The sequence below is a fragment of the Pipistrellus kuhlii genome, unplaced genomic scaffold, assembly GCF_014108245.1.
Source record: "Pipistrellus kuhlii isolate mPipKuh1 unplaced genomic scaffold, mPipKuh1.p scaffold_m20_p_5, whole genome shotgun sequence".
Taxonomy (NCBI): domain Eukaryota; kingdom Metazoa; phylum Chordata; class Mammalia; order Chiroptera; family Vespertilionidae; genus Pipistrellus; species Pipistrellus kuhlii.
The window spans coordinates 45,385,407-45,399,404 of NW_023425551.1; the positions used below are offsets into that span (position 1 = coordinate 45,385,407).

General features: G+C 36.8%; 1 protein-coding gene across 2 annotated transcripts in view; it reads left to right on the top strand.

Moving 5' to 3' along the window:
- The window catches only part of RARS2 (arginyl-tRNA synthetase 2, mitochondrial), a 62,578-nt gene that overhangs the window by 7,241 nt on the left and 41,339 nt on the right, over window positions 1–13,998 (top strand). For both annotated transcript variants that reach the window (XM_045572900.1, XM_036415190.2), the window contains exons 3-5: window positions 2,760–2,865; window positions 4,216–4,299; window positions 12,802–12,899. In XM_045572900.1, coding sequence (XP_045428856.1) covers window positions 2,760–2,865; window positions 4,216–4,299; window positions 12,802–12,899 — 288 coding nt within the window. The remainder of the gene's footprint in view (window positions 1–2,759; window positions 2,866–4,215; window positions 4,300–12,801; window positions 12,900–13,998) is intronic.

Here is a 13,998-nt window from a genome sequence, read left to right on the forward strand (position 1 = left end):
CTGTTACACTTGCCAGCCATTAGCCCTGCTTCTGGCACACTGACCACCAGGGGGAAGCTCCTGCATTGATACTTTGCCCCCTGGTGGTCAGTGCGTGTCATAGCAACTGGTGGTTCTGCTGTTCGGTCGATTTGCATATTAGCCCTTTATTACATAAGATATACACTTATGTAATGTTCCAAACCATTTACCTATTCCATAAATGACATTCTGCATAATCATGGGAATGTCTCTGTTTTTATTTTATGTTTCAAAGAGCTTTAACAAACTGAACTGCCTTGGCCTATCTTTTGAACAAGATTACCTGCCTGGAGCTCCTTTGGGCAGTTCCACTTTAGTACTCTGAAATTCTAAGACTTTGACTTATAGGAAATAAATACTGGGGAGGATCTTAAAATTTTTCTAGGCTACAAGTTTAAAATTATACATATTTATTTAAAACAAAGGGAATTTCTAATGCTTTGTCATAAGAAAGCCAAGTGTCCTTTACAGCACTAAAACCAAGCCTAACTGTTCTAATATTTCTATCGTAATTCTAAAATACTATTAAGTGCCATAGGTTAAGAAATGCTATTTTGGGGGTTAAGAGAGCAACCCAAAGACTTATATGCATGCATATAAGCATAACCCATTGACACAACAGCAAAGGTGTGAAGGTATGTGCTGTAGGGTGGGAATGGCTAAAATTATTGTTCATCATTTTTAAAGGACTAAAAGGGTGATGTTTTAAAATGCGTCCTTCTATCACTGAACTAATTGGGAATATTTGTCATGATTCTATTGAGATAATAAAATTTTTTAATTCAATTGAACTACTTTATTATTCATGTCTAGAATAAATAACTAGAAAATCATGTGACCTCTGTGTTTCCTAGATGTTTTGAGAGCCATCCTATAAGGTTTATGGTCATATTTAATCTTTTACAAATTATCCTCGCTGCATGTTAAAAATCATAGTTTTTTTTAATCTTTATTGTTGAAAGTATTACACATGTCCTCTTTTTAAAAAAAAAATCATAGTTTAATCTTTGGTATATTCAAATCTGTATAATTTCAGTTAACATTGTTAGTATGGATCTTATTTTAATTTAATATTTTTTCATGAGAAAAAATCTTTGTGTTTATTAGTCCCTTTTGTTAAATTTATATTTTCAATGTCCCACATTATTAGCACAAATATTTGACTAAGCTGTCAGAGTCTTTTGGAAAGAATAGGTAAAATAAATTCATCTAGACCTTATATGAGTTTCCAGAGTTAAAATTAATCTTTAGAAAATAAAATTGTCATTTTATCATTAAAGAATAGTCTTAGGGGAAAAAATAGAGTACAGTTTGCCAACCAAGCTAGTGAAGAACTACAGACAGAATAATTCCCAGGGCTCAGCACTGGTACTATTAGACATTTTTACTTAACATCAGAATTAAGATCAGTATTATTTAACTAGAATTTAAATTTTTAGCAACACTATGAAGTAGGTACTATTAGTACCATTTTACTCAAGTTACAAGGGAGGTATAAGCAACATGCCCAAGATCACACAGACACTGATTAATAGATGAATTTGGGCCTGTACTTACAGTTTAAATGTCGGTAGATGATTTTGAGTAGGTACGTATAATTCACACTAGGCTGCTGGATAATGGATTAAGGCTCAAGAAAATTCTTAATGGTCATTGTTGACTAGGTTCTTTAATGTGCTGTTAAACAAAAGATACACAGGATTTTTTAGGGACATCTCTAATTTGAAGAGTGATAAGAACTGAGTCTCTTGTTCCCCTCTAAAATGTGTCTTGTGTCAATCAGAATGGGCTAGCCGCTAGCCCACATGTGTCAAACACAAGGCCCGCAGGCCAAATCCGTCCCGCCAGGCCTTGCAATGTGGCCCGCACCGCGCTGTCATCACTGCACTCCGCTGCGTTTCCATCACAATGACAGTTTATGACTGTTCAGTAAACCATTCGGCCCTCGATTTAGGCTGGATTTTAGATTTTGGCCCCTTCTCTGATTGAGTTCGACACCCCTACGCTAGACAGTGATTTAACCCACTTACTCTGCCCATAAAATCTCATTCTTTGGTTTCTTATTAAATGTCAGATTTCAATATGGGTAATTATGTAGGTGTTTCTATATCAATTAAAATTATTTTGCATTTTGCCGAAACCGGTTTGGCTCAGTGGTAGAGCTTCGGTCTGTGGACTGAAAGGTCCCGGGTTCGATTCCAGTCAAGGGCGTGTAGTACATTAGTTGCGGGCACATCCCCAGTAGGGGGTGTGCAAGAGGCAGCTGGTCGATGTTTCTCTCTCATCGACGTTTCTAGCTCTCTATCTCTCTCCCTTTCTCTCTGTAAAAAATCAATAAAATATATATTAAAAAAATAAAAACAAAAACAAAAAATTATTTTGCATTTTGACCTATTGTAAACCTACAAAAAATTTATAGAAAACAATGTAATAAACACTCATGTGCTTACTTTCTAATAAGTCAGATCTTAATTTTTTCCAAAGTGGCTGCTCTTCCTATCTCACAGAGATATTACAAAGCTACAATTAGGTAATAGAAGAGGAAGAATTTCATAAGATGATAAAAGATAAAGTTCTAAATAAATACAAGGTGATGATATTTCTAATTATTTTATATATTAAAAGCATAATACCTTGTTCTTATAAAATTAGGTCAATGTGGGAAACTCATAGTGATTAATCTTTGTTATATTAATAATGTTTGTAGGGCAATAACAGTTTTTTCCCTTCTTCTTTAGAGGAGTAGCTGATTTTCAGCTTTCTGTGGATTCTCTGTTGGGGAACAATGAGAATTCAGGACCAAGACCAGATATTCAAGTTCAAGCCACACAACTGGCAGAGAAGGTACTTTAGCACTATTACCTTTTTTTTTTTTTTTTTTTTTTTATAATACAATTATTATTTTACAAAAGAAAATACTCTGCAGGTTATCTCGGCCATAGTAATGAATTTAGTGTTTCTTTGTTGAAAGCACCTTGGAAAATATACTTTAAATTCATTTTAGCCATGTACTGTATGACTAGGGTGATTTTTTAAGTTAGTTATAGAGAATTCTTCTTGAGCTGACATTGTTCAGTTTTTTGTTTTTTTTAATTAACTACTTAACAGGAGGACTGAAGTGTTAATTAAATTTACAGATTGATGCTGGTTAGACTTCTGAATTTAGGAGAACAAGGTTGATAATTAGAGAAATGGGTTGCACTTTTTAAAATGAGTTTCTGAGAAAATGAACATTAAAATATGAAGAGAAATTATTAGATTGCAATAGAATTATGATTGTAGAGAGAAAGTGGTTAGATGATCTAATAAACCTCTTTCATGTCTAATTTCTTTGATGAATTTGGTACCAAAAGAGGAACTGAAAAGATTGTAAAGAATGACCAAGTTGTTAGTATAATACCACCAGAAAAGGCAGGTGTTGCACAAATTGTTTTTTGTTTTTTTTAAATATAGTTATTACAAAAGAGGTATCTGGATACTCTGAAGAATTGGAACAATGGAAGTCATTATCATAGAAAAAGATGCTTAAAGAATGAATGGTGATAAAGGAGTTTTGGTAGCTGAGTATTTATTTGATCAAAAACCATCCCAGATTTTTATCAGGAAGTAAATCAGGAATAGAATCATCCTAATTACAGTATTTAGTGTCAAAATAAAAACAAGTGATTCTTCAGTGACAAGTGTTTTTCAAGTTCCATGGATATATCAGGTGCTTTGAATATCTAGTTGGTTAAAATTTTAAGACATATTCACTGAAGACAAAGTATTTAAGTTATTTGCATTTTATGTGTTGACACTAGTGCTTTAGCATAGGCCCCAACATAATGTCTTGTTCTGTGGCTTTTGCGACAGGTGGGTGAGATAAAAAGAATTCATTGCATTCATTGCATAGCGTGGGAGTGAGTGATGCTCTCTCCCGTGTCAGATGGAGAATTTGAGGCGAGGGAATGAGAAAGAGGAAGAGTCTCGGAATACAGAATAGTATTCTACTAAGTAAAGAAGAAAACATGTTTACCCAAATAGAATGAATGATTTGAGGGACTGGCTAAGTCCTGGGTCCAGATATTAAGACAGAGAGATGATGTACCTTTTGTCTTTGGACAGTTGAAAATCTAATAATTTTAGAACTACAACTCTTACTGGGCTTACTTTATAATATAGCTAGCTATTTTACTTGATCTGTTATCTTTTCAGCTAAAATGTGATACAGTGGTGACTGAAATCAGCACTGGTCAAGGGACTGTAAATTTCAAAATAAACAGAGAACTGTTAACAAAGGTAAGAATGGGTTATGTTTTAGCTCTTGCATCTTCACTCTCTGCTTTAGCTACAGTGGTTTCCCTCCAATTCTTAAACTTATGTGCCTCTTCTTGCCTCAGTATTTATGCACATTCTAATGCCTCTGCCTGGAATGCCACCCCATGTTAACTCCTGCTTATCCTTCAGATCTTGATGTTCCCCGGGCAGTGGCCTTCTGACCCCTTCATTTGTACACTCCCATATCACTGTACATCTCTCCTTATAGAACTTACCATAGCTAATTTACATTCTTTTTATTTAATTAATGTCTGTGAGCTTTAAACTCTAATTTCCATTAGAGCTTATAGTTTCTGCTTTTCTCACTCACTATTGGGTCCCCAGTTCCTAGCACAATGCCTAGTGTGTAGTAGATGTGAGATAACTATTGCTGAATGGATTAATGGGCTCTGTATCGAATGTAAGAAAGGTTTTGCTGGTTTCTGCTCTCTGGTAGCCAGTATTCTATAGGAAGCATAAGAATCATACAAATGCAACCATAAGACAGCTTTTATTTTATTTTTTTAAATAAAACAATAAATAGTTCTGGCAAATGTGGCTCAGTTGGTTGGAGTGTAGTCCTGTATACCAAGAGGTGGTGGCTTCAATTCCTGGTCAGGGCACATACCCGGGTTGCAGGTTTGATCTCTGGCCAGGGCACATGCTAAGTGCGGGAAGTAACTGATTGATGTTTCTACCTCCTTCCCATATCTCTAAGATCAATAAAAAAAGAGAGGGTTTTTTTTTTTGTTTGTTTTCTTAAAAACAAAACAAAACAAAAACACACACACACAAAACAATAAATAAAGATGATTGGTACAATAAGATTAAGAAAGATCAAAGATGGAAAAAATCAGAATGGCCTAGAGCAGTGGTTGACAAACTCATTAGTCAACAGAGCCAAATATCAAGAGTACAACGATTGAAATTTCTTTTGAGAGCCAAATTTTTAAACTTAAACTTCTAACGCCACTTCTTCAAAATAGACTCGCCCAGGCTGTGGTATTTTGTGGAAGAGCCACATTCAAGGGGCCAAAGAGCCGCATCTGGCTCGAGAGCCACAGTTTGCCAACCACAGGCCTCGAGGATTGGGGAAATCACATAGAGGAATTGGGTATCACATTAGTAAGGCCATGGAGGACATGTAATTCTGGATAGGCAGTGGTATGAGATCTTTTGTTGAGAATTTCATCTCAAACATTAAAATTTATCATAATGCAGGCTTTGTTGTAGTATGTAAAAAAAAAATCACACCAGTATTGAGATAGTCACCTTAGTAAATGCTGCTTTTTTAATTGAAAATAACTATAAAACCAAAATTCCTACTAATATATTTTTTTCACTGAAAGAGAAATAGTGTTTCATACTTGTCTCTAGATCTTTTAACTTTTTTTCTATTATTTTTTTTCACTCTTACTTCAAGGAAATTAATTAGCCAAAATCAGTCACAAGGACAAGAAGGAACAATTTTTTTTCAGCTTTTTATAAAGTGTCTACAACATGCTGGGCTCTTGATAACATTTCATGCCAATTAAGCAAACCAGTGAGTCTAATTTACCATTTTTTAAATAAGTGACTTTTCTAATTGTTGACTTAATTTTATTGAAGTATAAGTACAGCTCATCAAAGTGCCTACCAAATTTTAGGCCATTTGGTAAGCAGCAATATTGTACTGTTTTTGTTTTTTCTAAGATGGGAAAATGTACTAGGGTAAATGGAGTTTGCCTTTACAGCTGACTTAGCTGAAAGAGATGTAATATATATTTTAAAATTGTAAAATAGTCTTTTTGGGGGCCTCTTCTATATTTTATCAACCAATGGCAGTAGGCTCTAGATTTTTAATTTTTTGGTTTTTTATTTATATTTTTATTTAAATTACTAGAAGCCCGGTGCATGAAATTTGTGCATGGGGGTTGGGGGTGTCCCTCAACCCAGCCTGTATGTACCCTCTCCAATCTGGGACCCCCTTGAGGGATGTCTGACTGCCCATTTAACGGACAGTTTGACATCCCTCTCACAATCCAGGACTGCTGGCTCCCAACTGCTCACCTACCTGCCTTCCTGATTGCTCCTAACAACTTCTGCCTGCCAACCTGATCACATTCTAACCACTCCCCTGCCAGCCTCATTGATCCCTACCAGCCTGTTTGCCCCTAACTGCCCTCCCCTGAAGGCCTGATCCCCCACAACTGCCCTTCCCTGCAGGCCCGGTTGTACCCAATTTACCTCCTCTGCCAGCCTACCTGGTCGCACCTAACTGCCTTCCCCTGCAGGCCTGATCACCCACAACTGCCCTCTCTTGTAGACTTGGTCCCTTTCAAACCCCCCCCCACCCCCACTGGCCATCTTGCGTACACATGGGGGCAGCCATCTTGTGTGTTGGAGTGATGGTCAATTTGCATATTACTCTTTTATTAGATAGGATAGAGGCCTGGTTCATGGGTGGGAGCCAGCTGGTTTACCCTGAAGAGTGTCCCGGATCAGGGTGGGAGTTCCCTTGGGATGTGGGGTGGCCTGGGCGAAGGTCCTGTGGTGGTTTGCAGGCTGGCCATGCTCCCCAGCAACTCAAGTGGAGGCCCTGGTATCTGGGATTTATTTATCTTCTGTAAATGAAACTTTGTAGCCTTGAATGGAAGCCTAGGCCAGTCTGGGCTGTTGAAGCTTGGCTTCCTCCATCGCCAGGGGAAACTCAAGCCTCCTGCTCTCTCCAGCTCCGGGGCTGCTGCCATTTTTGTTGGGATTTATTTATCTTCTATAATTGAAACTTTGTACCCTTGAGCAGAGGACTGGGCCTGCCAGGGTGTGTGAGAAGTTTGGCTTCTTCCATTGCCAGGGAAACCCAAGCCTCCTGCTCTCTCTGTGGCGGCAGCCATCTTGGTTGGGTTAATTTGCATACTTGTTCCTAATTGGCTGGTGGGCATGGCTTTGTGGATGTAGAAGAGGTGCAATCAATTTGCATATTACTCTTTTATTAGATAGGATAATTTTTAAAATATATATTTTATTGATTTTTTTACAGAGAGGAAGGGAGAGAGAGAGCTAGAAATGTCGATGAGAGAGAAATATCGACAAGCTGCCTCTTGCACACCCCCTACCGGGGATGTGCCTGCAACCAATGTACATGCCGTTGACCGGAATCAAACCTGGGACCTTTCAGTCCGCAGACAGATGCTCTACCACTGAGCCAAACTGGTTTTGGCTAGATAGGATAATTTTTAAATGCTAATACTTCTTTCTCAAAGTCTAATTCTTCTACATTCTTTTCAGCCCTTAAACAGTGGTCATTTGCATGTCTAATGAATTTCTCAGATCACGTCAAGAAAAAATTCAACCCTTTTAGGCCTTTTCTTTTTTTTTTTTTTTTTTTTTTTCATTTTAGAGTTGGCAAGATTGACAAGAAGCCAATGATCTATGTCCAGAATTTATTCCTCAAGCAGAGAATTGTGAATTTGTCATTGCTTACACGTGTATAAACTTAGACTGAATGAAACATTATCTGTTTGTGAATTGCAATTGAATTATTAGCACTGGCAGCACCAGGGATGATTAAATATTAGCTTATGTTTGGATCACACATAGTAGCTTAAAATCTCTTCATATAAATCATTCTCAAGGGTAGAAGGCTAAAATATGAAATTAAAGGCAATATAAACTGCCAAATATCTTGGACTAGACCATAAATTTTCAAAGCTAGAAGGTTATGTGACCAGTTCATATACTATGAAGAACTATCACTTTGGTACCAAACTTCCACCTGTTAGTAGCTTATGGATTACTTTCAAGAGAAACTATAACTTTATTATAGGAAGAGAAAAAGAAAAGAGTTTAAATAGGAAAAAGGGTAAACAAAATCCTGTTTTTTAGGTGTGCCCTAGAAATACACAGCAGATGACATTATTTTATTTTACAAGAACACATACATTCTTTATTTGCCAAATTCAACTGTGTGTGCTTTGTAAAAACTTGAGGAGAAGAAAAAATGATACTAATTTAAGTGGTTCTAATTCTGCTCATTATTTCACTAATTAAGTTTGTCAGTAGGCATTCAGGATGCATTTAAGTTAGGGGTGTCGAACTCAATCAGAGAAGGGGCCAAAATCTAAAATCCAGCCTAAATCGTGGGCCGAATGATGGAAACACAGCAGAGTGCAGTGATGACAGCGCGGTACGGGCCACATTGCAAGGCCTGGCGGGACGAATTTGGCCCGAGGGCCTTGTGTTTGACACATGTGATTTAAGTCATGTGTAGTGCTAGTTGGCTGAACACATGGAAAGAATGAATGATTAAACACTTCTCTACTTTTGACCAAAGAATTGACTAGACTAATAGTTAGTGGTAGCTTGCTTACAAAACCTCATTGAGAGCTGTAGAGAAATAGCAACCAACAGAGTTAGATAAAATGACAAAAGTCATCCACAGGAAAAGTGATGGTGATAGACAAACAAAGAGCATCAGCCAATTAAAATATTAATTTGCTAAAGCATTCCAAAAAGTAAAACCTTTCAAAGATTTAATTTTTTATTATAAACTCAAGATGTACCTAAGTTTACTGAGTATATTTTACGTTTAGACATACATGTTGATGAATTGATTGGCCTCTAGCTTGTTCATCTATTGGAATATGAAGAAACTTTACTAGCTTACTGGCATTCTATAGTTAATAGTTTTATTCTGTGTAGCTACTAATTTAATGAACCTGCTTATTATTTATCAAAGACTATATTATTAAAATCTACATATATCCTGCCTTTTAGGAACTTACAGTAAAAAAGAAAAGCATAGCCCTAGCTGGTTTGGCTCAGTGGATAGAGTGTCGGCCTATGGACTGAAGGTCTAGGTTTGATTCCTGTCAAGGGCACATGCACAGGTTGAGGGCTTGATCCCCAGTGGGGTGCATGCAGGAGGCAACCTATCAGTGATTCTCATCATCGATGTTTATCTCTTTCCCTCTTCCTTCCTCTCTGAAATCAATTTTAAAAAATATTAAGAAAGAAAGAGACAGAACCAAGATGGTGGCATAAGATGGCATTGTCTGGAAATCAGATGATTATGTTTTGCGCACAGGATGGTATGGGAGAAGATATGAAATTATATACTGTGAAAGGCCTTATATGCTCTGCATAAAGAATGTTAGCTTTTTCTATGTAATCATTTTTCATGGTATGCTATGTGTACCACAGCTGGTAGATGTGATTTTTGATATTACACTAATGAAATTTCGTTTTAATCGTTATACAGTTGACTCTTAAACAATACAAGTTTGAACTGTGTGGGCCCACTTATATGTGGATTCTTTTTATTTTTTTATTGATTTTTTTACAGAGAGGAAGGGAGAAGAATAGAGAGTTACAAATATCAATGAGAGAGAAACATCCACCAGTTGTCTCTTGCACACCCCCCACCAGAGATGTGCCCACAACCAATGTACATGCCCTTGACCGGAATTGAACCTGGGACCTTTCAGTCCACAGACCGATGCTCTATCCCACATGTGTCAAACACAAGGCCCGCGGGCCAAATCCGTCCCGCCAGGCCTTGCAATGTGGCCCGCACCGCGCTGTCATCACTGCACTCCGCTGCATTTCCATCACAATGACAGTTTATGACTGTTCAGTAAACCATTCGGCCCGTGATTTAGGCTGGATTTTAGATTTTGGCCCCTTCTCTGATTGAGTTCGACACCCCTACTCTATCCACTGAGCCAAACCGGGTTTCAGCTATATGTGGATTCTTTTAATAAATACTGTAAATGTATTTTCCTTATGATTTTTTTAATGTTTTTTTCCTCTAGCTTTCTTGTAAGGATATAAATACAAAATATATAAATACAAAAATGTGTTAGTTGACTTCATTGGTAAGGCTTCCAGTCAACAGTAGGGTATTAGTAGTTTTTGAGGAGTCAAAAGTATACATGCATTTTTGATTGCACTAGGAGTCAGCGCTCCTAGCCCCTTACATTCTTCAAAACCCAACTGTGTATTTATATGTACATTAGAGGCCCGGTGTACGAATTTGTGCATGGGTTCCTTGGCCTTGCTGGCAATTAGGGTTGATTGGGGCCTGCTGGCTGGGGGGAGGGACCCCAGGAAGTTGTCCAGCCAGCCAAGAGAGGACCACAAGAGGTTGGCCGGCAATGCCTATGGGAGCACACGGACTTCCAGGGGGCAGCTCCTTCATTGAGTATCTGCCCCTGGTGGTCAATGCATGTCATAGTGACCAGTTGCTTAGGCTTTTATAGAGACATTATATAATAAGGCAGTTAGGTATTACTGTTTTGTAGTGGTGTAGCTGAGATATGATGAGGGTGTAAACCAGGCCAGAGGATAACTATAATGATATTTGAGAGAGAACATGAACAGGGCTTGGTGATTAATAGATTATTAGTTGTGAATATTAGGTAAATATTAGGAACTCCTAGGTTTCAGACTTGGTTAGCTGGGGTTAAAATTCATGGAAATGGAGAATGCAGAAGGAAGAGAAGTATACTATTTTGTTTGAAGCGCCTGAGAGAGCTGTCTAATCCTGAGCTGTATATATCAGTCTGTGGCCCAGGAGAGATTTTGTTAAGTAATAGTTGAAGTTTTAGCAATTCATAACTAGGAAATGTGTAAAGTAAGGAGCTAGAAGCAAGAAGTAGTGCAGGGTGGAGAGTAGGGCAGGGCGGGGGACAGACAGTGGAAGAGGAACCTACAACGGAAACTGAAGCAAAAATCAGTAGAGAGTGATGTCATTACAACCAAGGAGGGAGAGTAGTTGCAAGGAGAAGAGAGTACTCATCAGCTAAGATGGTGTTTGAAAGTGGTTACCCCTGGAGAAGGCCAGAAGGGACCGAGGAGGTTAGAGTGGATGATGAAAAGCAACCCTAGACTTTAGCTTTACCTTAATTGTTTAATTGTTTATTTGTTCATTTTACAAAACAATGTATTCATAAAAGTAATATATTAAAATTTAAGCATTCATTTAGGTTTGGCATTTGGAATTTTGATTTGGAGAGCACTTTCAGTAAAATAGTAGGAAAAAAAAGCTCCAGGTGGCAGATATGTCAAATTGTTAAAGGAATGTTTGGAAGTGAAATATATAAGATAGTTTTTAATTAAAGTTATTTTTTTTGTTTGTGCCAGAGAAATCAACAAACTGAGAGTCACTTGTAAAAGAGAATTCTAATTTATTGCTATTACCACTTATGGAGTCTACCGTCCATTACAAGAAAAGGAATGGAAAGTGAAAAAGATAGATAGACTTTAACTTGAAAATAATCTTGAGAATGAATTTCTTCTCACTGTTTACTTCCCCACTTGCAGTCTTCTTATTGCCCACATTCTTGGAGTAATTAACATTTAATAGGCCCTTAGTGTATGACAGACACTATTCTCTTTAATGTCTATATATCTATTAATATTTTATCTCTGTGTCCTGTACAATGTGGGTGAAGAAAAGATTATTTTCTCTGTGTCCTTGGGCAAATACTGTTTCTAAACCTTAGTTTTTATAGCTATTGCTCATCTCTAAGATTGTGGGGCTTAGAGATAACATAAAAGCATCTAGACTTGAACCTAGCACTCTGTAGATGTATCCTAAAAGTATTGCTTTGCTATTATACTTCCTTTTACCTCTCTGCCTTTTCCTTAAGTGACCATCTTAACCAACACTGTGATAATATAATTCTTTACATCATAAACTGCATATTTAGGATTCAGAATCCAATTTGAGAAGCAAAACTGATATAAGAGTAAAGTCTATCACAATAAATTTAAAGCCCTAAAGTAAATAAATCATCACCATTATCAAAGAAAAGTAATAACATATGAATTTTGTGAACTATACAATAGTTCTGTGTTAACTAAAAATTAACCTGGAATATGTTTTGGCAGTTTCTGTATGATTTCCTGTTTTTATTATGCAGCCAATAAGCATTTGAATTATATTTTATTTGTTTTCTACATTGCATGTGATCATTAGTATCAAAAAGTAGCAGCATACAATAGTTAGCTATGGGATGAAAACAATTTTTGCTACATGACTTACTAGCTGAATGACCTTGGAAAGTTACTTAACCTCTGTGCTTTTATTTTCTCATTTGTAAAAATGATACTTATCCCTTAAGATTGTTGTGAAGATGAAATAAGTAAATACATAGAAAATACTTAGAGTAGTACCTGACACATAGTATGCAGTCAATAAATATTCAGATGCTGCTTCTGATTTCTTTGTTACTACTTTCTGTGAGACTTTTAGCAGTTACTTAACCTCTCTAAACTTCAGTTTTTTCACCTGTAAAATATTTACTGTACTTCATCAATCACTGTGAAGAGGAATAGACAGGATGTATAAAAGTGCAAAAATATGAACTCAAGAAGGTGAGGCTGCTGACAGTTCCACAAATTAAAATGAGCAAATTAGCAAACATTTAGTTTCCAGTAGCGGAGTACTTAAGGAAACTACAGATTATTTTCTATCATTAAATCCCAACCTTTACTTTTCAGACAGTGCTAAAACAAGTTATCGAAGATGGTTCAAAATATGGATTAAAAAGTGAGCTTTTCTCTGGTCTTCCCCAGAAGAAGATCGTGGTTGAATTCAGGTTAGTGCCTATTCTTCTTATGTGTTCATTAATCAATTAGCTGAGCAAGTGAGTGTTTTACTATCTATAATAATAAAAGCATAATATGCTAAATAGATGGGATGTTCTTCTGGACAACCTTCCAGACAAAGCCTGGGTCCCAGGTGCCAGAGGGAAGCCGGTGCTGACAGCTGGGGGACTCTAGTTGCCATATAAGGTCTCACAAAATAATGTCTTTAAATTGATGCAGAACACAGCACCTTCTTCTCTAAAGAGACATTTCAGTACTATATTACTCACGCTCCTTACTGTTACCTAACCAATAGTACAGGAAAATCAGCAGGCAGGTGGTACAGTATCTGTTCCCGTGCATACATCCTTGAAATAATGTCACTGTGAGTTTCTTGAAATTTGAAAAGTTGCCACCAGTGCTCACTTCTAACACCTTTCTCATTTTCACTTCACTGTCACCATCTCTCCTTCCCAACCATGCTCAAAATACCAAAACCTTAGTCTTTCCTACTCATTGATTCTCTGGCTTTTCTCCTCAGTTTTCATTTCCCATACACAGTCAAACCTCGGTTCTCTAATGTCTCCCATCTCGAATAATTCGCCTCTCGACCCGACAGCCTTTCATGCTCATACCTGTATGATCAGTCACATCTCTGGGATGATAAAGGAAAGAATGTGCAAGTATGAGTCAGTTTACTACTAAACCTCACATTGTTAACATCACTGGAAAATGTGCTGTGAATATTTTTGTGGCTTTTTTTGCTTTTGTTACTATTTATTAAATTTTCATTTTTTACTGTACATTTTATTTCCTTTTATTAAATTTCAATTTATATTTTATGTCCTTTTTGTTTTTAAAGTATTTGTTTATAGATTAAATAGTTCCTTAGACATGTACTATATATAAGAAAGGATAAAAATGGAATCATTTGGGAGTCTGAAACAGATTAATTCAATTTAAATTTTTTTATAATGGGAAATAATGATTCAGTTTTCGAACAGCCTTCCAGAATTAAGTTCAAGAATCAAGGGTTCACTGTACTGCTCTTTTTGTTTATGCTTGTAAGAATGTCTAAAAATAACATTATCCTTTTGAGTTGTATTCTGT